General features: G+C 57.1%; 2 protein-coding genes across 13 annotated transcripts in view; both read right to left on the bottom strand.

The window, feature by feature from the left end:
• Window positions 1-2,037: 2,037 nt before the first annotated feature.
• SLC35C2 (solute carrier family 35 member C2) lies at window positions 2,038-15,109 on the bottom strand. Of its 9 annotated transcripts, XM_053926412.2 has the most exons (10): window positions 14,751-15,015; window positions 10,160-10,524; window positions 9,387-9,537; window positions 8,149-8,212; window positions 7,364-7,436; window positions 6,703-6,871; window positions 6,536-6,619; window positions 4,124-4,299; window positions 2,903-3,032; window positions 2,299-2,569 (listed from the first exon to the last, which is right to left on the bottom strand). In XM_053926412.2, exons 2-10 carry the CDS (start codon window positions 10,277-10,279, stop codon window positions 2,436-2,438), a joined length of 1,101 nt encoding a protein of 366 aa, XP_053782387.1. In that variant the 5' UTR covers window positions 10,280-10,524; window positions 14,751-15,015; the 3' UTR covers window positions 2,299-2,435. The 9 variants fall into 9 exon arrangements, with proteins under 9 accessions (XP_053782386.1, XP_053782385.1, XP_053782388.1 ...); XM_053926411.1 differs by lacking the exons at window positions 2,903-3,032; window positions 14,751-15,015 and adding an exon at window positions 15,022-15,109 and having other exon boundaries at window positions 2,038-2,569; XM_053926410.1 differs by lacking the exon at window positions 2,903-3,032 and having other exon boundaries at window positions 2,038-2,569.
• Window positions 15,110-16,684: 1,575 nt separating this feature from the next.
• Window positions 16,685-23,345, bottom strand: part of ELMO2 (engulfment and cell motility 2) — a 35,694-nt gene continuing 29,033 nt past the window's right edge. For all 4 annotated transcript variants that reach the window (XM_024559582.4, XM_045194702.3, XM_024559581.4 and 1 more), the window contains 6 exons: window positions 22,407-22,570; window positions 22,167-22,279; window positions 21,882-21,989; window positions 21,059-21,141; window positions 19,358-19,435; window positions 16,685-18,202 (listed from right to left, as the gene is read on the bottom strand). In XM_024559582.4, the coding sequence (XP_024415350.2) occupies window positions 18,002-18,202; window positions 19,358-19,435; window positions 21,059-21,141; window positions 21,882-21,989; window positions 22,167-22,279; window positions 22,407-22,570 (747 nt within the window). In that variant the 3' untranslated portion in view covers window positions 16,685-18,001. The remainder of the gene's footprint in view (window positions 18,203-19,357; window positions 19,436-21,058; window positions 21,142-21,881; window positions 21,990-22,166; window positions 22,280-22,406; window positions 22,571-23,345) is intronic.

The raw sequence follows: 23,345 nt of genomic DNA, 5'->3' as shown, positions 1-23,345 counted from the left end.
TTCTCATCCCCACCACAACCACAACGGCAGGCATCCTCACATATTGGGGGCAATCACCTTCCTTCCACAGAGGCTCCCAGCAGAGTCGGTGGGCATGTAAGCACTTAAAACTCGAGCCTGTAGGTCAGCCCTCATCCCCTCCCCCCTCCTCTGCAGAAGCCCTGGAGCTGCAGGCTTCGTGGGGACAGACACCACAGCCTTGGAGAGACAAGTCACATCCTCAGCCTCCTGAAACCTGTGCAAGCGCCGAGTTACCATGGCAACACTGCAGCCCTGAGATGCAATGGCTGCAGACAACATAGGTGCTTCTAGGGCTCAAAGCTGAGGGTGAACATGGTCTGGCCTGGGAGGCCAGGCGATTGGGTGGGTAGGGAGGGGGAGGAGGGAAGGGAGCCCTCCTCTAGGATTGCTGGTAATTGCTGCTAAGTGAGGGGCTGTCACTGAACCCAACAAGCAGGTGGTGGGGCCCTTGCTCCATACCCTATAATTACTGCACCAGACAGCAGCTCTTGCTCCCTGTGTGGGAAGAGGGGGACAGTGGAAGAGGGGAAGGGAGGTGCAGACAGGAAGCTCTCATCCACCTGAACCAAGGGGTTTCTGGCAGGCTCTCCAGCGGCCCAAGCACCCTGCATCCCAAGCACCTTCTCAGGCAGAGGCCGAGGTGAGGAGGTCCTGGCCTCTCCTTTCTGCTGGCTCCCCCCATGTCACCTCCCTCGTCATCTCCACACAACACGGGCTTCCTTTAATCCTGGCATCTGAGCTTGCAGAATCCAAGGGGGCCAGAGGTGCAGGAGCCAGGACAGGCACTGCCACGTTGTGGCAGTCCGCACTGCGAAGCTGAACTCCTGAGCCAGGAGGCTCTGAGGACCTCAGGCTAGTCTCCCCTCCACCCTGCCTCAGTGTCCCTAGCCATAGGACTGGGAGCAGGACTCAACAATTCTTAAGGTTTCTCCCACAGCGGGGGTTGGCAAACTGTAGCCAACAAGCCAAACCCTACTTCCGAAAGTCAGGCTTTACTGGGACACTGCCACGCCCACTAGTTTCGGCCTACCAGTGGCGGCTTCCCTGCTGCAGTGGGCAGGCTGGAGAGGCTGGAACAGAGGTCCCCAAATGGGACATATGCACTGCTTGGCCCTTTACAAAAAGTTTGCCAGCCCCATTCCTGAAGCATTAATGTTCTCCTAGACTTAAAAGTGAGCTTTCATGGCTCCAATCTGATGAAAACAACTCATAACAAGGGCCGTCCAAGTCACCAACCATGGACGACCACCGACCTTTTCCAAGGACCCCCGCCTGGATTTGGATGGTGTCTGGTGGTAGGTCCGACAGTTCGGAGTCACCTCATGGTGCAATGGCGCCACCTGCTGTGAATGCCTAACAGCACTTCTGCTTGGGAGGATGTGACCCCCTGGCCGGTGGCCCCTCCCAGCCTAGGGGAACTGGCTCCCTGCTTCTTGCAAAGACTGCAGTGTAGAGAGGCCCTGTGACTGGTGCAGAGTAGGTGACCGCAGGAAGGCCGGGAGGTCTGCAAACCCATCCACGTATGTTCAACAGCCACACACGTCACACAGAGCTGGCTGTGAACCCTAGCTGGCCACTCATTTAGGGTCTTGGTTCCATGGGTGTTTGAGAGGACTTTCCAAATAAACATTTATACGACATTTAAACTGTTTCCTATCTTCAGAACAACTCTGAGACAATTACTCTCCCCATTTCACAGATGACAAAGCTAGAACAGAGAGGTTACATAACTTAAGATCACACAGCCAGTAAGTGACAAGAGTCAGGATTCAATCCAGCCTGTGAAAGCTTTCAGGTCCCCAGAATGCAGGACTCGGCACACACTAATTGTTTTCCTGCCTGCAGGTGTGCTTGGGCCTCCAGACAGGGCCCTGGGACTCCGTCAGGAGCATAAGTGACACGGAGGGCCTGGAGTGTGACCAGTCACCTGCAGGAGGCCCCAGGCAGAGAAGGGGGACAGGCCAGCCCGGACTGCCCCTCCCTGCACCCACACCTCCAGGCAACATGAGGCAGCCAGAGGACCGAAACCCTTTATTTCCAAACTGTAAACAGGTCTGCTCTCCAGGGAGACCATCCAGGTGAAAAGCCTCTCCATGTCCCTGTCCCAACTGCTCCGCAGTCCAAACCAGGCCCCTCAGAGAGGCCTCTGGAATCATAATCCTGGCAGCCAGTTGAGAAACAGCCCTCCCTCTGTCCATTGCAACTCCAGCACAGCGTGGCCCGGCTCCAGCCGGGCCGAGGCTGGCCTGATGCTCGGCCCTGTCTGACCAGCTCCCTGGCCCAGCCCTGCCTTGTGGTCGTGTGCTACCAAGGCCCAGCTGGGCCACTCCTGACCGCTGCTCCCAGCTGCTGTGAGGACCCACCACGTCCCTGAGCTGCTGTTTGGTACAAAGGTTGGGAGAGGCGGGTCGCTGCTATCCCTGGGCCACGAAGTAACCTTCCTCCTCTGCCGCCTCGTTGCCATCCTCCTCTGGCTGGCTGCTCCGAAGCAGCAGCTCCAGGTCCGGGTTGGAACCCAGTCCCTTGGAGGATTTGGGGCCGCCATCCCCTGGGGATAGAGAGAGACCAGTTAGAGCCAGCACTAGCTTCTTGGTGCTTCCCGATGCAGTGTGCACTTAGTCACCCAGGCCCCCACTCGAGCTCCTCAGAGATGACTCCAGTGTATTCTCAGAGGAGTGGTGGCAGCAGAGCCACCAGGTACATTGCCCAAATTAGAGTGCCGGCCAATGCAGAGGCGGCTGAACCGTGCACACTGGAACTACTGTGGGCAAGCTGAGGGCCTCCTGCCTCTTCCTGACAGGACTGGGATGTGAATCAGAGGGGCTGAGAGGTCACGGGGGTGGGTGTCACCAGAACAAGCTTCCGAAGGGGCCCCGGTCACCTCTGGAGGGCAGGGCCTTGAGGGCAATGTGCAGGGATATCCCCGAGAGGCAGAGGGCGAAGCCCAGCCAGTTCAGGAGGCTGATCTGGTCACCCAGCAGATGGGCTGCCAACAGCAAAGTGCAGACTTCCTGTGAGCAGAGAAGCAGGAAGGGGAAGTGATCAGTCGGCCCCAGAGCCAGGAGGGCCAAGGCACCCAGCACACCTGTGGGAGGGGCCAGGCTTGCCCAAACTCCCAGGCCAGGGCAGGCTGCCCTGCAGGGCCAAGCAGCAGCTTCCGCGGGACTCCAAGGACCAGGCCAGCATGCAGGGCCTTCTGCCTGCGTGTTAGCGAAAGGCAACAAAGGAAGCGCTTTTCACAGGGCTGTCGGGATACAGACAGACAAACCAAGTGCAGCCGTGTACCCGGGAATAAAGGAGAGCCACCCTTCCAGAAGGAACCTACACATGGGGAGCCCTCAGCTGCCACAGAGAGTGCAGCATCATCCTGGGCTCCACGGGACACTCATGGGTCCCAGGGTTCGTTGTAAATGGTGGTTGCAAGTGGCACCGTGACAGGACACGCTCTGAAGACCACAGCGTGCGCCTCTTCATTTGGCCAGCAACAGAAGACCCGTGGGGAGCCCTGAATTTCTGCTTTTAGGCCACACGGCTCCAGTACCACAGAGCAGACCCCCTCCACGGCCCTGAGGAGGAAGGAGGGAGGCGTGGCCGTGGAGGGAAGGGGGAAGGGGAGAGAGGAGAGGGCAGAGCGCTGCCAGGCGGTGGGAAAGGCAGGCTCGGCAAGCACAGGGCACTCGTGACAGCACTGTCCCTGGCCGTGCTGGTGGCAGGCATTGCCAGTCAATGGGAGAACGTGTCACTGGTGAGTCTGGACAGGGGCGGGGGTGTTTCTCAACCACTGTTGGCATTCCTGGTGAAATGCAAATGCGCCCCAAGCTTAGGGGGGTCAGACCTGGCTCTGCACCCCAGCTCAGCCACCCCGCTGTGTTTTCTTAGGTAACAGCGGCTCTTCCTGTCTGACAGCCACCCCCACCTCACAGGGCTGCAGTGAGGGCGGGAGGGGTACAGATGGCAGCATAATGCCCAGCGCCAGAATGAGGTCCCTCCTCTGTAGGCCCTGGGGCGTGGGAGCTGAAACAGCTGCTGGGAGCTGTTGGTGAGGAAGACCTTCGCGGGGCTCCTCTCTAAGACAGGACTGGGGTCACCTCGGAGTCTGTACCTTAAAAATGCCCGCAATGGAGAGAGTGAGGCTGGAGGTTCTGGACACCAGGAGGAACTCGGAGAAGCCCAAACCAAAGGCAAGAACCCCGCCGAGGAAGAGGCTCCCGAGGACCCGCAGGAGCAGCCCTGTGTCCTGGAAACGGAAGACTTTCTCAGATGTGGACAAATGGAGACCTGAAAGCAACAGGGGAGAGAGGGGCGGCCACGTCCTGGGTGTGCCTGCCTGGGCGGCCTCACCCTCGCTGCTGCAGCCGGGTGAGACCTGCACAGAGAGGCAGGGCAGGCTTTCCGAGCACCTGCGGACGAGGACTCCCATGCAGACTGCCCAAGGCTGGGGGAGGCCAGGGAAGCGGTGAAGGCTGCCAGAGAGCCCCAGGGCATCCTCACAGGGAGTGATGGGGAGGGCTCTGGGGCCCCGGGCTAAGTACAGGGACACACAGCAGAGGAAACCCATGGAGGCACCCTGCTCTTCCTTGTGGCACTCCTGCCCACCTGTGGAAGGGCAGGAGGGTGGGCACTTCATACAGCCTTCGCAGCTGCGGTAGCTAAGGGGCCAGAGAGAGGCGCGGCAGCCCATCAGGTGAGGACTGTGGACGCCCTCCCTGGTCCACGGGGGGAGTCCCTTTTTCTTAGTCTCAGGAGGGCCACCTATAAACCAGGACAAAACCCTATCCTTACCAATCCTGGACATTTCAACCGAGGCCTTACTATCACATAGCTGTGGGACTTGGCCGAGACACGAGCCCAGTTTCTGGAGCACATTTCCCCACTAATAAAATGAAAGGGTCGGGACTAGACCAGAGTTGCTCAAACAGATGGCATAATTTGATGAACAGTTCTCAAAAACCAAACAATGCATTAGAAACAGACTACAAAAGCCATGGTCCCTTGTTCCAGAGACCCCCACACAGGCATCCGGGCACTGAATTTTGCTCAGACTCCCGGGGGTTTTTGGTCCTCCAATGCCATCCCTCTGGAGGGTGATCCCCGGGTCCCTCCCTGTAGGAAAGGCCCCTTGAGCATTAGCAGGGTGTAAGTTGAGCCCAGAACTAGGCACAGAGGACACACCTGTGGGAGCAGGAGGCTGGCCTAGGGCTTTGAGATTTTTGGAGAGAAGCACAAAGAAATGCAGAGTGATAGAGTTGTGAACCCCCCCCGCCCCGCCCCTGGCACACAGCCTCGTGAAGCAGGACATCTTGTCTGTGGCTGGGCTCAGCAGTACTGCAGAGGCAGGGGCAAATTGAAGGGAACTCGGGGAAAGCAACGTAAGTAATGAAGGCGCTTGGGGGATTAATTTACAGAAAAGATTAAAGGAGCTAAATCCATGCAGCTTTGCTAAGTGAAGAAGGTGACCAGGGGCTTTCGGATGAGGGTTTGCAGAGATGGGGAATGGTGTAAACACCCAGGGAAGGAGGGACGGTGTGGCGTGGCGTCTGGTACAGGGGGCGTAATGAAGGGATGGGGAGAGATTTTAAAAAGGAAGAAAAACGAGGCTGCAGAACAGAAGTTTCCTGGACAACGGGGCCACAGAATAATTTTCTCAAAGAGATTCGAGACGCTTCACTGCTTGAAACTTAAAATGGATGTCGGGCAGAATTTTCTGTAATGACCCAGAGGACAGAAGGGACTCGGGGACAAAGAGTAATCCCAAAACGTGGGAGGGAGGGCATGGCGCTGCACCTCCCGCCTCCCCTCTCCTCTGGGAGAAGACAGTGGAGGGGAACCGCTCACCTGCCCAGGCTCCTGGGCACCCTGCACCCCGCCACCTCAAACCCACACGCTGCCAACCCAGCACACACTCCTCTGAACCTACTGTTCCCACTTCCTGGGACGCCCCGCCCCCACCAGCCTGTCAAAGTCCCATTCAATCCCCCAAATACCCAAGCCTTTTGACTTGGCTTTCCACCCTGCCATCCCAAGACAATTCAGGACCCTCTGCTCTGCCAAAGAGGCAGGAAGCAGCGTGATGGCTAAAAGGAGGGGCGCTGGAGCCGGCTCCTGCACCCACTCTCAGGCTCCTTTATGACCCCGGGAACCGAAGCAAGGCTATCGTTACTGCCTCAGTTTCTTTCACCTGCAAGATGGGGATGTTACTAGTACTGCCCCACAGGGTCTGGCGGCACCACAAGAGTTAATGTATATGAAACGATTCGAACAGCCCTGGCGGACCTCTAGGGCTGCACACATTCACTGTCACCACTGTCTGCTATACCAAGCACACTTTCTGTGTTACCATTCACCGCGAGGGACTCCGGCCGGCTGGTGTGAGTGTCTGCCCAGACCAGGCTTGGCCAGGGCAGGGGCCGCACCTCTGCTCTCGGCGCCCTCTGCAGGGAGCGTAGTGCTGGGCTCAGAGCCGGGGCTGGGGATCTGCGGCGCTACGGTGGCGGAGGTGGGCTGCCCAACCTACCTTCGAAGATGGCAAAGAGAGGGAAGAGCCCGAGAAACATGAGTGGCTGCAGGTGGAACATGGTGTCAATGGGGTTCTGGAGCCCTGCAGAATGGGGACATGGGTGAGCCACCAGGCCGGGGCGGCCCGCCTCCACCCTGCCTGCCTGGTGCCCCACTCCCTCTCACCAAGTTCCGCCTTCTGCAGGAGTATCTGCGTGAGGGTCCAGCGGATGCCGCCGACGAACGAGGCCCCCAGCACCAAGGCAAAGCCCTCCATGTTGAACTGCGTGGACTTGTAGGTGAACATGAAGAGGCCCCCCGCGATGAGCAGGACCACCAGGACCAGCGCCGCACGCTACCAAGATGGAGAGCAGGTGGCAACTAAGTCGGGAGTCGGAGTGTGGGGGCCAGCAGCCATCTTTGCTGCCCCTCCTCCCCCCATGGCCAGCTCCTTCCCATGGATGCAGGGCTAAGATTCAGCGGGCATGTCCCCAGCACCCCTACCTGCCCTAAATTGCGGAAGTGCTTTGCTAGGGCTGTCCTAGGCCCCCACGTGGCCTCTCTCCTCCTCTGGACTAGGAAACAAAGAGTGCCGCCTCACACAGCAGGGGCCTCTGACCCAGCTGGATGGGACCTGGGCCCTCATCCTGGAGTCCTTTGCCCTTGGTCATTACGCCCCGCCACACTTTCCAAACATTCTCAGCAGTGCCCAGTCCCACATCCTTCATCCCTCCTCGGCAACGGGAGTCTCTGCCACCTGGCTGGGCTGGGCTCTTCTGTTCAGACCCCCCTTTTTCTGCTCAGCGTCTGTGGGGGTAGGAGTGGCAGAGGGGATGCTGGGCCTCACCAGCTCCTCCAGCTTGAAGATCAGAGAGAAGATCAAGATGAAGAGGACGGCTGAGGATTTGGTCATTGTGTACCTGGAAGCGAAAATTGCCACAATGCGTGGTGGAGCCTGGGGCTCAGACCCACGTCAAGAGAGGAGCTCAGGGTGCAATCAGCGGGCCGAGGGGGAGGGAGCAGAGCCTCCTGACTTCCCTGAGGGCAACTGGCTCTGCTCAAGGGTGCAGTGCATTCGGGCACAAAACGCGACAGAAGGTGGCCTGAGTTATCTGGGCTGATACATGACCTTTAATTGAAAGGAATCTCTAGGAAGCCTCTCATTATCGCCAGGGAGAACAGGCTGCAGGTCTGACAAGGAGCTCACTGAGGCCTATTATTACCTTCCCCCCAGTGGAGAGGTGGTGGTGGGGAGGGAGAAAGGGCGGGAGGAGAGGCAGAGCGAAGGCAGGGCCTGTGCTCCTGAGGCAGAGTGGGAGATGAGACGTCGCTGTCCTGCCCCCTGCCCACGGCTGTGTGCACTGCCTGCCGCCACGCCCTTCCTCCTGAGCCAAACCTGCCCCCATTCTGTCTGAGCCCTGGCGTCCCCTTCCACCTGGCAGGCAGGCACCTCGCCCTGTGTACTCAGTTTAAGGGAGAGGCTGGAGAGTTTCCAGCGAGCTGCTGGGTATCAGGGAGCAACTGCCAGAGGAGGGCCGGCCCCAGAGACTGGTGGCTGGCTTGTCGGTCAGGTGTGCACCCAGCCAGAAAACCTGAGCCTGCGGGGAAGGGGCGGCCGCGGCCACTACTCACAGTGAGACGGTGATGTAGAGGAAGCTCCAGTTGGACAAGCCCACGTCAAGCGCCGTTGCCAGTGCTGTGAAGACAAGGGGCGCCCACAGGGCATGTGGGGGAGAAAGGGCAGGGGTGTGGGGACACCAGCTGTTAGAACACGGCCGTGAGGCCCCCGAGTGCCTCCTGCTTTGCCCTGCTCACCCTGGCTTTCCATGGGGGCCCGGGGGCCTTCCTCCCTACCCAGCAACAAAATGGTGACGTCCCAGCCCTGGCCGGTGAGATTCAGTGGGTGGAGCTGAGCGTGGTTATGTGGCAAACCCGAAGGTCAGGTCGAGGGTTCAGGCCACGTCCCTAGGTTGCTCTTTCCGTCCCCAGTAGGGGTTCAAAGGAGAGGCAACCAACTGATGTTTCTCTCTCGCATTGATGTTTTTCTCCCTCTCTCTCTCCCTCCCTCTCCCCACCCCCCACCTCTAAAAATCAATGAGTATGTCCTCAGGGGAGGATTAAAAAGAAAAGAAAGTATAAAAAGAAAAATTAACTGCTGGCCAAAAACAAGGGGAAAGGGCCTGCTCCAGCATCCAGGCTGCAGCCCATTGCCTGGCAGGGGCCTGTGTTGTCCCCACTTGCCCACTATCTTGAATGCCCCCTGATGACAGGTGTCAATCTGACCCTGAGAACCCGGCCCTCCTGGACCAGACTCCCCTCCCACTTCTCCCACGACCTCTCACCAAGGCTGAGTTCTCGGCATCCTGAGACACTTCCAAGTTTCCTTTCAGACCTCCACACACACACCAACCCTGTTCCTCCCAGGACCAGCTGGCCCCGCTCACCCTCCAGGCCTCCGCCAACTCAGCCCTTGTCTGGGGAACCCGCCCCGCCCAGCGTCCAGCCCAGCTTTGCTCCACTCGCTTCCCCTCTGCTCAGCTCCACATTGGCAGGGACTGCGCGCTCTGCCCAGCACTAGCTCCAGGCTGGGAACACAGCTCAGTGCGCAAGTTCAAGGGCAAGGGAACGACAAGGCCACTGCTGCACTGGGGTTTCTCCAGGGAGCGAAAGGGGGAAGTGGGAAGGGGGAGCATGTCAGAGGCAGAAGTGAGGGCGGGGAGGGCAGGCAGAGGGGAGTGAGGAAACACGGGGTGGGGCAGGGAAAAAGGGCCTCGCTTCAAGCCTCGAAGGCTTCCTTTTGCTCCTGGCCTTTGGCTTCCAGAGCAACCCCCTCCCCCCCACCCCCCGCCAGGCCCTTCCCACAGACACACCTGTTGGAGCTACTCTTCTGAGGTAGTCAGGCCAGCTCAGCACCACGCGGGCCCTGTGGCTGGAGCACTGAACCAGCGCCCGGGACAGGGCGGAGAACAGGAAGATCACAGCCAAGTGCAGCATCGTCATGAACAGGGGGAAGTGGAAGCTCTGTACAGGGCCCAAAGCACAGCACGTCCAGGTGAGCTTTACACAGCCAGCCCTCACCTGGCTCCCTCTCCATCCCCACACCCAACTCTACCTGGTGGCCCTGGGGCGACCTCGGTGCTTCCTAAGGACTTTTACCTACTTCACAATCAGGAGAGACTTGGCCCCGGTTTCGGAGGTCACACAGACAGCAGGTGGAAGAACAGGGCTGTGTGTGAGCTCGGTGCTGTCCCCACCCCTTCAGCCACCTGTCAGCTGCCTGTGCCAGCCCCTGTTCGTGGCCGGCCCACCCCATGTAACACCAGTGTGGGCCAGGATGGCTGCCAATTATTAAACAGTACTGGGTGACTTTTCTACCTGTTGGCCAGCGGCTGCTACTTAACCCCCAAGTCTCCCCAGCTCATCTCTGTGCACCAGCCCCCTTTCCCCACCCCCATTTCTGCTGGATCCAAATGTTTCAGGGGATTCCCTGGCGTGGCAGGGCTGGCTATAGGGCCCTATCTTATCACTAGTGTGACTGGCCTTCCATCTGACTGGTGGAAGCCTGTGTGGCCCCAGACCCTTCCTCCTCCCAGCCCCACTCCCCCCACCCCACCCCCGTGCCATAGGCCTTCCTCCCGGTTACCCTGGTCAGCCACTTGTTGTAGAAAGTGATGCCGATGGAGAAGCAGTAGTAGAGAAGGACCAGCCCCAGAGTCAACACCGCCTTCCACGCAAAGGCCACGTCCAGGGCCCACCTCCCCATCCGTGGAAGGGGCAACTCCCCAGCCAGGTCGGTGGGGGCAGGCACCTCTCCTGAAGACGGGCTGCAGGAAGAGCCGCTTGGCCTGGGCCACAGCTTTCAGCAAGAATGTCGCCTGCTTGGAGCTCTCTTCACCCCCATCACTCAGGGTGGTTCGCCGAGGCCCAGGCAGAGCCCTCACCCAAGGGGCTGGGGGCCTGAGCCGAACCTCTCCATGGTTAATCGTCTGCAGGGCTCATGGTTGGAGGCTAGAAGGGTGGAAAGGCAGCTCTGGAGGCCTGGGCCGAGTGAAGGCCACCGGACCCACCCGCCCCGTGCCTGTCCTGTGGGGAGCGGACCAGAGTGGACAGGACAGCGCTCTGCAGGGCACAGGCACAGAGCCCTGTCACATCCGCTGTCTGGTCACCTCAAGCTGTTCTCCATGAATTGCTACCAAAGTGACCTTTTTAAAACGTGAATCTGATCATGTCAGACCACTGCTTAAAGCCCTTCGGTGGCTTCCAGTGCTCTCGAGATAAAGACCAAAACCCTTCCTGTGGCTAAAGGGCCTGACTGGCCTCTCCAGCTCCGCTCCAGCCCTGGTGCCCTAGTCCCACCAGCCAGGCTCCTTCCTGCTGCCTCCAGGAACCTAATGCTCTGCCCCCCACCCCTGACTTTCTCAGCTGATCTACTCAGCTTCACCTCAAATGCTGCTTCCTCAGCACCCCCACCCCATGGGATGGGTGCTCTCCCAGCTTCCCTATGATTCCTTCCTTGACCTTGTGGAGGGTGTGAAAATTTGAGTGATGTCAGTGTCCCCTGGGAGGCTCCCCATGTCCCTGCTATCCTTACCCCCATCCCCCTCCCCAGCCCCCGAATAATCTAAGATCTCTGTACAGTGGTGCCTCACTGCTAGACAGCAGGCCTGTGGGTTTCAGGGGACTAATCTGGTCTCTCAGGTGTTAAAAATGGCCCAGGAAACCCACACCTGCCTGGCCCCAACCCCTAACAACCACTCACAGACAAGGAGCCTGCTTAGGTTCTCGTCAAACCAAGCCACTCCCTGGCCCCCTATCACCCAGCCAACCCCAGGGAGTGCCCAGAGCATGCCAGGCCCCGGGGAGACCAGGTGGACCCCCCAGTCCAGCATTATTCCACCCATTGCTTCATCTGTACCCCTCCTCCCCCTTTGAGACGGTCCCACCCTGCTGGAATGCCACCTCCTCCTCGAGGCCTTCCTAGCACCACGGGATCAGGCCTACCCCAGCTTCCCCTCCCCAGCCCTTTCTGAAGGGACTGTTTACATTGGTACCGTACTCTGGAATCTGGGTCATCATTTCCCCTCCCCCATGGCCAACTGGGAGCTGGCACAAAGTTCATGTCCCAAAGGACACCCTAGGGCTCTAGTTTTCTTCAGGGGAACTTTGGAAACCCGTGGTGTTGTTGTGGGGGGCACCCCTAGCTTTCAGTCAGTAGGGACAGTGAGGGGGATGGTCCACATAACCCAGAATTGTCCTGCATCCTGCGTGACTTCGAGATTCCGGTAGGTGAACGACCTGCTTATAATTCCCTGAGCCCAGAACCCAACGCTGTCTCACCGGTAACACAGAGCATTCTTCCCACGGCTCTCCTTGGCACTGATATTTCCAAGAACACATTTACCACGTATGCCAGCGGAAGACGGAACTGTTTTTGATAAAATGGGTACCACAAGCTCCTGTATGGAGAAGCCCCAGCGTGCAGGGGGTTGAGCCAGGCAGGGGGCCCCACCCTCCCAGAGATTCTGCAGGGGTGGGAAGAGCACGCACTGCTTCACTGTAGCTTCTAGTATCCTGTGCCCAGGACCTTACATATTGAAACATTTTACTACCAGTGACTTCCTTTTACTCCTCTTTTACATGATGGTGAGGGCACAGCCAACTTTTACAAATTTATGTGCAGGCAGTTTTTTTTGAACCACACATTTCATCTTAAGGTAAGAAGTGGGGAACACTGTTAACAAAATACTTGTCATTCAAAAGAGGGTGTGGCCTCTATGACGTTGAGAACCACTGTGCTTTTTTGCCTAAGGTGGGCCCACCCCTTGAAATGCCTTCCTGAATAAGAAGCTGACCTCCCCATTGGGTGCCCAACACCCAGCTGCCTACTTGTCTCTTCACTGGGCCGGCTAACATCAGGCACCTCACGCCCGGCCTGCCTGGGGCGGACTCCTGTGCTCCAGGCCTCGCCCGCCCTCTGTCCCAACCTGCTCCTCTTCCCATCTCAGCCAGCGGAGCTGCCGTTCTTCTACCCAGTTGCTTAGGCCATTAACCGTGTTCTCATCGATTCCCCTTTTTCCCTCAGCCCACAGATTTCAATCAACAAATACCATCAGCTCTGTCTCCCCCAAATATCCCAAATGTGAGCACATCTCCTGGCCTCCACTGCCACCATCCAGGCACACGCCTTCTCTCCCCCGGCAACACACCAGTCTTCCACGTGGTTCTCTGCACCATCCCCAGTCAGCATCCGGCTACGGCAGCTGGGGTGGCGTCTAGCAGACCTCAAGGCCCACGCTCTGTCCTCCAGACAGGGCCATTACGGGGACTGGAGCCAGATACTGCTTTGTGGGGACCAGGCCTGGCCTGAGCAGCACTTCTGGTCTCTACCCTGTAGATGCCTGCAGCACCCTGTCCCTCATCCCAATAACGACAAACAAGAATGTCCCCTCTCATTGCTAGATGTCACCTGGGGACAAAACTGCTAACTGGACTGCTAACACTGCACAGGTGGCCGCAGGGCATGCCAGCACTAAGATAAGAGACCTTCCTTCTAGCACTCTCTCCCTGCGGTTCTTACCCACGGCTTCCAAGCCAGGGTAGTCTGTACCCGTCTGTCAATCAGCATTTTGTACCTTCTGCTTCTGCTGCTGTTCCTGCCCCAACACTGCGGTGCCCTTGGGCCGCTGTTCAAGTCCTGCCCTTCCTTCAAAGACCCAGCCCCAGGGAGCAGGGTCTCAGAGTTAACACTCCTCCTCTTATTATCATTTGGAAGGTCGCCTAAGCCCAACACAAAACCAGACCTCAGCTAATAGGGCTCTTGGAGATCATCCAGCCACTTAGCTACGTGCATTTAGTAAGCAGGCGTGTCTCACATTGGAGATACAGACCCTAACTGATAAGGTCCCCACCCTTATTTCCGGGAGAGGGAAACCAGGCTTCAAGGAGCAAGTGCTCTTTTTCAAATCTCACTTGCCCAGGAAAGGGATCCCGCGCTCTGCCCGGCTTTCCTCAGGGGGCAGCACAGCTCCGGGCAGCAGCCACCACCTGGTGCATCACCAGGGCACCCGGCTCCCCTAAATCACCCCAAGTTTGACACAGGCCGTGCAGCTTAGTGCTCAGGAGGATGGGCTCGGAGTGGGGAAGACCTGGGATCAAGTCATGGCTTCCCTACTCACTACTTCGTGACCCTAAGCTACCTGACTTCCGAACCTCAGCGCGCTCACCTGTGAAGGAGGGGAAATCAGGAGCCTCCTGGGAGGGGCATCAGTGGCATCAGGTAAAGCCTGCGATGCTGCCTCACAGCAGGAGGTTGCTCCCCTCCTGGTCCCCTCACAGTGAAACTTCCCCAGCCTGGTCCCCACTCAGTCACCACACCCTCCTCCTTGTTGCCCCTTCAAGGGCCAAGTCGCTGGTCTCATCAGCGTCTTCGACATCTGACCCCTTCCTCCTCCTGGGAAAACCTCTTGGCTGCCACACCATACCCTCTGGGCGGTCTTCTGCTTTCCTGGACTCCTTGTTGGTCCACGCAACCTGGGAACACTGGGTGCCTGAGGGCCGGACCCTGGCCTCTCTTATCTTAACTCTCACCTTGCGTAACCTCAGCCCAGCTGACCCACAGGCCCATGGTGTCTAAGTTCCTTCCATCAGCCCTAAGCTTTCCTGCGGGCTCCAGGCCAGTACTTCTCTCTTGAACCTAAAGCTCCCCGATTCCTTGATTCAAGCCCGCCACGTCATTAGTAAATGCCGGCACAACGCTCCCGGTTACTTCAGCCTAAAGCCCCGCATCAATGCCTCTTTCCCTCTTCCCTCAAATCCTGCCTTGTCAGGGCCACCAACAAACTCCCTCACCCACCCGCGCTCTTCGCCTCTGCTCCGCCGGCACAGCCTGAGCCACGATTACCTTTCACGTACCGATGCAACAGTTTCCTAATTGCACCCCGCCCCCCAAATGCTGTACGCACGGAAAGCAGACCATCAGCCATTTCGCGAACCGCAACTCCTCAGAAGGCCCACCAGGACCCACCGCCTGGCCCCGGCGGGCACCTGCGCCCTCGTTCCCCCGCCACCGCCCCGGCGGCCGGTCAACCACGGCCGGCCCGAGTCCTGCGCCCCTGCCGCTCCTCTCGCTCCTCTCCTTCCACCCCGTGCCGCGGACCCCGGCGTGGCTGAACTCTCCTCGCCCGCCCCTCCTCATCCTCGTGGCCCCTCCCACCACCTGACGTCTCCCGGTTTACCCGCGAGTTCACCGTCGGCCCCCACTCCCACCCCACCGCGGGACGCAGCGTCTCCGCGGGCAGAGCCCTGCAGCCGGGATTCCCGTCTGGGTCGCCGGGCTCAGGAAATTCCCCGGGCAGCGCGCGCGGAAGGCGGCCGAGGGGGTCGCATGGAGGCCGGGCCCCTCCACGGCGGGGCGGGAGTCCAGGCGCGCCCCACGCCGCGGCGCATGGAGCCCGGCCGAGCGCCGGGTCCCGAGGGCGCCCGGGGTCCGGCCGCACTCACACTCACCTCGGCCCCGGGTGCTCCAGCCGGGCTCCTCCCGCCAGGCTCCTCCCGCGGGGCCCCTCCCGCCGGAAGTGCGAGGCCCAGAGCGGCGCTCCCGGGAGGAGCATTTCCGCCAGAAGCCGCTGGGGGCGGGGCCGGCTGCCGGGGCGGGGCGGGGTGGAGGTGCGTTCTCCCCGTAGTGTCCACCGCGGCTCCGCGTCGGGTGCCCTCCGCCGGGAGCATGCTTGGAGCCCAGAGCTGGGCACCCCCTCAGGCTGTAGGCGTTCGTCTCCCCTGAACTCAATCGGGCCTCGTTCTGGAGCCGGTGCCTGCTGCAGAGCCCTGCGCACCGCGGGAACCCAGAAAATAGTCACCTATTTCCTTCTGTTGAACAAATTGTTTACCTTATTCCAAGCCAGTGCTGGGCAACTATGGAAAGAACCGCAGAGATAAATCTCTCATGGGCTTTTTCTTCTGGTTGCTCAAGCCGGCTGTGGAGTGCTAAGTTAGGGTATTACATCCCAGGATTTAGAAGATCCATGGGAGGTAGTAAATAAACATTTGTGAGCTGTTTCCTATGTGCCTGAAACTTTGTAAGAATGATCTGTTTCAATAGGTCGCGTAAGGGGAGAGCGCCGTCTCAGAGGAAACGAGAGGGGAGAAGAATACAAACTATGGCTGGAAAAGTAGGCAAGGGGCAGGATGCAGTGGTCCCAAAAACGTCAGCTAGGGAGCTTAGGTCTTAACTCATGTTGCAGGATGGATTAAAAGGGGCAGAGCCAGCAGACAGGGAGATCCATTTGGAGGCCAGGGCAGGCCAGGGTTGCAGATGGAGGACCACTTTGAGGCTTTTTGTTCCCCTCCCGCCCCAACCAGCCTCCTGGGCTCTGTGGCTCTCTAAGACTGGCTGCAAATGTGGATCCTTGCAAGTGACTTAGCTGGGCTCCCTGGCCCCTCTGAACGGAAGGTTCAAGGCCAGAGTGTAAGCAGTTTATTATGCAAACTGCTGCTGCCCACCCCCACCCCCCAGCAGCAGCTGGCATTTCACAGGCTTCATTCTGCGCTTACCCGTCACTTAAAATTGCACCCATCGCTGCCCAAGGTCTCTGCTTTATTCCGTCCTCAAGGCCTGTACTGCATGCACTTTCTATGCCTTTTGAAAGAGCTTGTCCTTGCTCCCTTCTCTCTCTGAGGCAAGAGAAAGTATCTATTTTCATCAGGGCCCTCATTCAAGCCTCCCAGCTACCAAGGCTGAGGTTTGCAGCAATAGCCTACAACACCAGCTGGAAGGCTGGACACTAAGCACAGCAACACAAAGGGTGAAGAGCGTGTCTTCTTTGTAAGGTACAAGTACTCGAGCTGTTGCCCAGCTGTGTCCCTGGCATGAAGAAGCAGGAGGACGTGTTCACAGGGGTGTGCAGTCTGCCTTTCCCTGATGCACCCAGCAGGCCTGAGCAGAGAGCACTTGGTCCCGATGTGACATCTGTGAGCAGGTGTGTGTGTGTGTGTGTGTGTGTTGGAGGAGGGCTGGTTGAGGAGGAGAAAGCGGCTCTCGGGAGGGGGCTGAGGACTCCAGCTGGAGCTCTCCAAAGTCTCCCGGGCACGATGCAATGAAGCTATGTCAAGGTGAAAGTTCCCTTTGGCAGGAAACCAGGAACAGAGGAAGAGCTGTTAGTAGGAACCGCAATTTGTACATGAAAGAGTATTTATTGAAAACATGGTAACTAACAGGAAGCTCCTGGCTGCTCTCAGGCTGTACACTCTTGGCTCACAACTGGAAGTTACTATTTTTTTTTGCCTCCAATTTTATTTCCCTTCAAACATTCCATCCTAGGATAGGTAGAGCTTATATATAAATATATATACACGTCTGTATAAGTATGGCCTATAGTAAAGAAAATATATAGTACACTCTTCATTGGGTAGGACCTACCATGCCGGGCTGCCAATACTGAATGCCGGGTTGACGTATGTCCAAGGAGAGAGGCTGTGCGTGTGGTTTACAAGTGCGGCAGCACCAGGGATGCCCCGTTGGCACAGCTGTGGCCTCGGCCAGCGCCCTGAAATCATGGTCCAAGGGAAGAACCACAGCACTGGTATGGGGAGGGAGGGAAGGCAAACTTCCTGAGGTCTGGAAGGCCAAAGGAAAGCCACCTGGAGGAGCACGCACTTAGGGTTCAGTGGGAGATCTCTCCCAGAGGAAGGGAAGATGGAAGTGTGGGGGGAGGAGAGTGGCATCTAGAGACCTCACCAGCCTAGGCCCTCCCGGCTCATCTTGGCTCTCCCTGCAGAGTTCCTTGAGACTAAGAGGGTCGGACTCAGCCCTCCTGACTCTGACTTGCCAAGATGAGAGACTAGGAGCTTGTAGGTAGAAAATTCCGTCTTCCCAGACGACTGCATGGGTGAGAGGCCTGGTGGCTCCGGAGGCCAGAGCTTTAGAGCTGCACCTCAGCAGCAGCAGCAGCAGCAGCCTGTGAGCCCTGGGTGAGGCCGGAGTGAGCCCTCACAGAGACGACGCGAGCAAGGGCAAGGCCTCTGCTTAGATCTGACACAGGCACAGGCCGGCCACAGGCAGTCTCTCCAAGGCTCCCAGCATACCCAGCACATCGGTCCTCTGCAGGCAGCCTTTCCTGGGCCAGCTCTTGCCCACACAAGGAGCCAGCTGACCACCGGAGAGCAGGCTCAGGAAGAAAAGGTGAGTGGCTCTGATTAAATCCAGCTCAAGGAGCAGTTTCTTGGTCCAAAAGGCAAGGGCATCTGCTGCTCATTCCTCATGGTCCGAACCCAGGCTCCACAGTGATGGGGAGGCCAGAGCACCCACCTTCGCGACTCACAGGAGACGGGGACCAGGAGGAAGCTCTGTGTGGGTGTGAGGAATGGTTGGCATTGACTGGCCACCACAGTCACTACAGATTCTGTACAAGCAAAGGACAAGGCACCAGACTGTGAGTGTTTCTTCTGGGCCCCAAATCCCTTCCTGGGCACCGTTGCCGCGGCTCCAGGCTCAGCTGTAGTGATAGACAAAGTCGTAGCTGCTGGGCTCCTTGGGCACCGGCGGGGGGGCTTCAGGAATCTGGATGTTCTCCAGGTCCAGGAGCCGCAGCTTCATCTCCATGCTCAGCAGGGTGTCCAGGTCACTCTTAGTCAGCTCGCTGGACATGTCCTTCCCCAGAAGGGCGCTGAGGCCGTCAATCCAGATGCAGTACTGGGGACAGCAAGTTGCAAAGCATCACATGGTGGCCCCTAGTCAGCAGGAGGGCCCGCCGAGGTCCCTTTTCTAGGAGCCACGCCGATCTGTTCTGGCACTACTCAGCAGAGGCAATTCTCACTTGGGATAACAGCAAAGAGAAGCTGGGGGCTGGTCACTCACTTTCTCAAAAGACCATTTGGTTTTTATGACAGATTGACATTTAAGCTCCCGAAGATATTATAAAGTGTGATTTTTAAAAATGCAATTAAAGAATACAGCACAAGAAGACCTGAGCACCCAGGCATCAGGTTCCTGAAATTGCCCCTGAAATTAGTAACAGGGGAAGGGAGAATACATATCAGGTGAGAAAGTGGGACATGAAAGGAGCCACTAAGGACCTCAAACAAAGTAAACTGAAGAACACCCAGTCAATAAACGTGAAAACTGAGTACTAAGAGTTACTAAACTTGACGGTCTCCTGACAGCAGGGGCTAACACAGACTTCTCAGCCCCTCCCTCCCTAACCTGTTCTACCCTCTTCTGTGCTGTTTTACACCTGTCTCCCCACCTGCTCGTGCTTCACTCCCCACCCCCGCCAATGAGACTCTGCTGGCAGCTCAGGCCCTGCCTAAGTGTCTCTTCCTCCAGAAGCCCCGCCTCTTGTTTCCTCTGACGGCTCTCAGAGCTCCCCAGACACCTATGGTTTCAACCGCAGTGAGTCACGCAACATCTCGTGTCTTCCGTGCTGCCGATGCAACTGGAAGCCTGTGTCAACAGCGGGACCAGAGCCATCTGGCTTCCAAGCCCAGGCCAGATCGACCACATACGGCAGGAGCCCTGAGGCAGGGGGTCTGTCAGGATCGCTTGGGTAGGTGGCCACACAGAAACGGAAAAGAGGGAACTTTTCCTACTCCCAGGCACACAAGTTATTCCTAGCTGGCCCATCTTTCTGAGACCCCCTACAGCTACTGCTGAAGGGTGACCTGAAGGGCCTGGCTCTGGGGAAAAGGACCCTCGCTGGCACATTCTCAGTGTCCGACAGCCTTTGACAGCCTGCAGCCTCCTGCCTTTAGGGGACAGCGAGTTCCTGTTCCCCCCACTCCCCGCCTCCCGCTGAGGAACTCCAGGGCTCGGCTGTGCAAGGCAGCGCCACAGCGCTGCAGCTCTCACCTCGTACTTGTTAGGTGCAATGAAGTTTAGGGTCTCGTCAGGGTCGTACAGGATGGAGAAGGCCAATTCCAACACCTCCTGCAGGAGAAAGGTTTCGGTTGGTTGGAGCAATGGGCCAGCCTGGGCTTTGCACAACGAGATCATGGCCAAAGTCTGAGGAACTTGGCAACACCGCCAAACGTGCCGATTCAGATGTGCAGCGCCATCAAAGCCCAGAGCACGTGCACAAGAGTGGCCGGAGATGAGGCCCGGCGGGGACTGATCAACCTTACCTCGCCCACTCCCCCTGCAAGTCACGCCTAAGGTGGGGCAATACTTTTAAGATTGGAGAAAAGTCACTACTCAGTACTCAGAGTCCGTGACAGTGCACTACCTTCAGTAAGTATCTTGGTAATTAAGCTGAAAGGTCTTAACAGTTTAAAGCCACAACAATGAGAACAAACTGTGGCTGAAGATGGGAACACTTGGGCACCGACAACATAACTAACGGGCTGAAACTGGTATGATTTGCTTAGTAAATCCATAATAATACTAAAAAACAGAACAAAAGACGTACACGAAATGGGTCACTGTTGGATGATGTCAGGGAACTAACCGTTTTTAAAGAAGGTACAGAATAGTAAAGAGTCAAGCATTTACCCTCCTTCCTACATAAACTGTACCACTGGGAAGCTAACAGCAGGTGACCCCAAGTTTCTCTTTGGAGAAGTAGTTCAGCTGATAAATGAAAAGGACGGACAGATCAGAACATCACTAGTTAGCACGCCTGAGTTAGCGAGCAGCGCCTGAGTTTGCGAGCAGCGCCTGAGTTTGCGAGCAGCACGAGGCGCCGAGCAGCCAGTGCGCTGACATCACAAAAGGAGATGACCACACTTATGTGTCTCTCGATAGACCATAATACCAGCTAGGAAGGAGGCTTATCAAAAAAAAAAAAAGAAAGAAAAAAAGAAACAAAACAGGTCAAACGTGAAGTGGATCAAGCCTCCAGATCTCTCTACCAGTTACAGATCTGGGACAGAGGAGCAAGTTAAACTGCACCGTGGGGAGACAATCAGCAAATTTCAGACTCTGAGAAACTACCAAACAAGCAACCTGGTTTCTTCAGCTAATAAACTGCAAAGAGAGAAAAAAGACGAAAATGATGGAGGGGGGTCTATGAACTCAGAAACTTAAAAGACTAATCACAAAGCGTAGCCCTCATTTAGGTTCTGACTTCACAAACAGAATGGCAATGAGCATGTGTGTATTCATGTGTACAGACATATATACACACACACATGTTTATAGAGAAATTATGTTATTTGTGTGACAATTGGTGGGAATTCAAACATCGATGGAGTGTTTGACATTAGCGTTTTATTCCTTTTGGGGGTGATGAAGGTGGTGTGATTATGTTGGGGGAAGGAGTCCTTATAGTCTAGAGATACAGTCTAAATAGTTACAGGTGAACTGGTGTAATCCTTGAGGTTTTCTTCAAAGTGGTGAGGGAGAGAGGTAGGTTTGCAGAATTTGCCGTGGCCGTGGAGGCTGGGTGGCACGTACATGGGAGTTCTATCCACTTCTGTGTGCGATTAGAACTGCTCATAACGAAGCGTTCAGGAGCAATCTGGGGCGAGACTGTGCACCTAAAGCCACTACCACAGGCTGCGTCCCGGAATCACCGTGGAGGCAACGCAGACTCAGGCCAGCCTTCCCACTCACCTTGTTCTGCTTCAGAGCGCTCTTCTCCTTCATGTGGGGGCAGTCTTTCCCGGTGACGATGGCCTTAATGTCTGCAACAGGAACTGTTAAACAAAGGGGATTGGCCTCTGGAAGCTTCCTGCTACAAGATGGCTCCTGGTTTGGGTCTAGAAGGGAAGCCCCCACCCCTAGACTCAAAGGGCTGTATCTGCTCAGGGAGTGTGGCCTTCTATTGTTCCCCGCTCTGTGGTCACTTCCCATGGGCTGCGGCCTGCTGGGTTGTGTCCAATCTGACTGGAGGTCAGTTCAGGGCTTTTGGACTGTCTCCCCAAGGCGTGGGGCCTCCAACACCCGCCTCGCTTTCACACTGCAGTGACGATGACAATGCCACGCACAAACAGCAGTGGCGACAGCTAATGGTTTCGCTTGTTACCTGCTTGCTACTGGTTCTAAGTACTTCACCCTCACTACTCCTTCACGCCTCACCTGAGGGAGCTGTGGCTGTCACTTTGACAGAAGAAACCAAGGCAGAAGGGAGAATGAACTTGCAATCAATTAGAATTAATTAAATTAGTAGCAAAGCCAGGGTGTGACTAACCACCACCTCTCAACTTAGTTTTGTGTCGCCCTCTGCAACCTCAGCACCCATTCCCCTCTGTGATCTCACTGCTTCCCCAGACAGCCCCAGGAGAGAGGCCACAGAAAGTGACCCCTGCCAGTGAGGAAATGGGTCCAGGGACAGAAGTGGCCCAAGACCAGGTCATTGGTTTGAAACAGCCAGGACTGGAACTGTCCTGACATCAAGTCCAGCTACCAGGACACAGCAACAGAGAAATGAACCTACTTTTCTCCTGCAGGGATTCAAATGTCACCTCCCCCTGAGGGTTGTCATCCAAATCACCATAGTGCAGGACCTTGTGGTTCAGCGCCAAGCGGCAGTACCAGAAGCGCTCTGGAACAATGGGAAGCATGGCAGGTGAGCGAGGATGGTTCTGGGGAAGGCCTGGGCACCCAAAGGGTGAAGGATGCCCCGTTCCCTGCCTGCTCCCCCAGGATCCGCCTGGCAGGCTCCCTCCCCATGCAGTGACTCTGGGCAGCAAGGACCAGCCCAGGGCCCCAGGCCCCCCACCTTGCCTCCGGCGGTTCCCAATCTTTCGGAAGCTGCTGCCCTCACAGAGCCGGTTCAGGCGCTGCTGCTTGATCAGCTCAAGGATCTCGGGCTGGATCTTCTCCCTCAGCTCCCTGGGGTGGAGGCATGGGGGAGTAGGGAAGACACGCGCCAGGGTGAGGAGAAGGCCCCAGCAAAGATTCCGAAGGAAAGCAGGGCTGGGGCTGCCTCCCCCGGACCCTGCTCTGGGACGGCACTTACACAATCGGCGGGGACTGGAAGTCATCCTGACTCATCCTCTCGGACTGGCGCAGCCTCAGGATCTCAGAGTAGCTCAGGCTGCGCAGTTTGCTCTTGAACTGATCCAAAGAGTTGGGCTTGGAGGGCAGCGCGCGAGTGATCTGCTCTCGGACCACCTGCATAACCTGAGGCGAAGGAAGAAGGCATCCCCTCACTCCTGCTCTGACACAGGCAGGCTGCCTCTGGGGCACCAGGGCTCTGCCCGAGCCCAGGCCTTGAGCACAGCAGGTACCGCGGACACGCGCTGGGGGCGCAGAGTACCCACGTCCTAGGGTACACCTTCTCAGACGGCTACTGAGGACAAATGACCGGAGGTGACAAATGCTTTATTTCTCACAAATTTCAAATAGTCGAGGGTGTGGAATGAGCAAAGGTGTTTGAGTCAGACAGAAATGGGTTCAGATCTTGACTCTGTCCCTTAATCTGTTCCTTGAACAAGTCACTTAACATCCTCAGGCTCCGCCTCCTCTTTAAAGGGAGAGACAGACACTTCTGACACGTGCTGTCGGAAGGACAAGGCGACGCTCTGTGGAGGCCCAGTGCCTGGCACACAGCAGTGTGTCCATCAAATGTGTTACTTCCCCTAAAACAAGGGAAAAGCCAGCCAGCACACTGCGCATCCAGCCAGCTCTCCACCAGAGAAGTAAAAATCTATGGAAATAAATGACTACAGTGAAACAAAAATGATCATCACTGGGTGGCGGACTTATGGAAAACCTTTTCTTCTTTATACTTTCCAAGTTTTTTACAATGAGAGGAGCGGGCTCCAACACTCGAGTCCTAGATGACCAGCTGCTGGGGGCCTCGCGGGCTCCACAGAGAGGGGTTGCTCAGAAAGCTTTGGGGAGTGACTTGTGAGTGGTACCCATGGCCTGTGTATCATGCCAATCCACTCTGACC

This window comes from Desmodus rotundus, chromosome 6 (genome assembly GCF_022682495.2).
Source record: "Desmodus rotundus isolate HL8 chromosome 6, HLdesRot8A.1, whole genome shotgun sequence".
Taxonomy (NCBI): domain Eukaryota; kingdom Metazoa; phylum Chordata; class Mammalia; order Chiroptera; family Phyllostomidae; genus Desmodus; species Desmodus rotundus.
Note: the sequence above shows the minus strand (reverse complement) of the source record. Positions and strands in the feature narration are given on the sequence as shown.

What these genes read in the sequence shown, in the direction of transcription:
- SLC35C2 (XM_053926411.1), bottom strand. Translation starts at nt 10,279, where the DNA reads ATGGGGAGGTGGGCCCTGGACGTGGCCTTTGCGTGGAAGGCGGTGTTG. An exon ending in CTCTACATCACCGTCTCACT is followed by an intron (nt 7,437 to 8,148) that starts GTGAGTAGTGGC and finishes TTTCGCTTCCAG; the next exon opens with GTACACAATGACCAAATCCT. An exon ending in CCTGCAGAAGGCGGAACTTG is followed by an intron (nt 6,620 to 6,702) that starts GTGAGAGGGAGT and finishes CCCATTCTGCAG; the next exon opens with GGCTCCAGAACCCCATTGAC.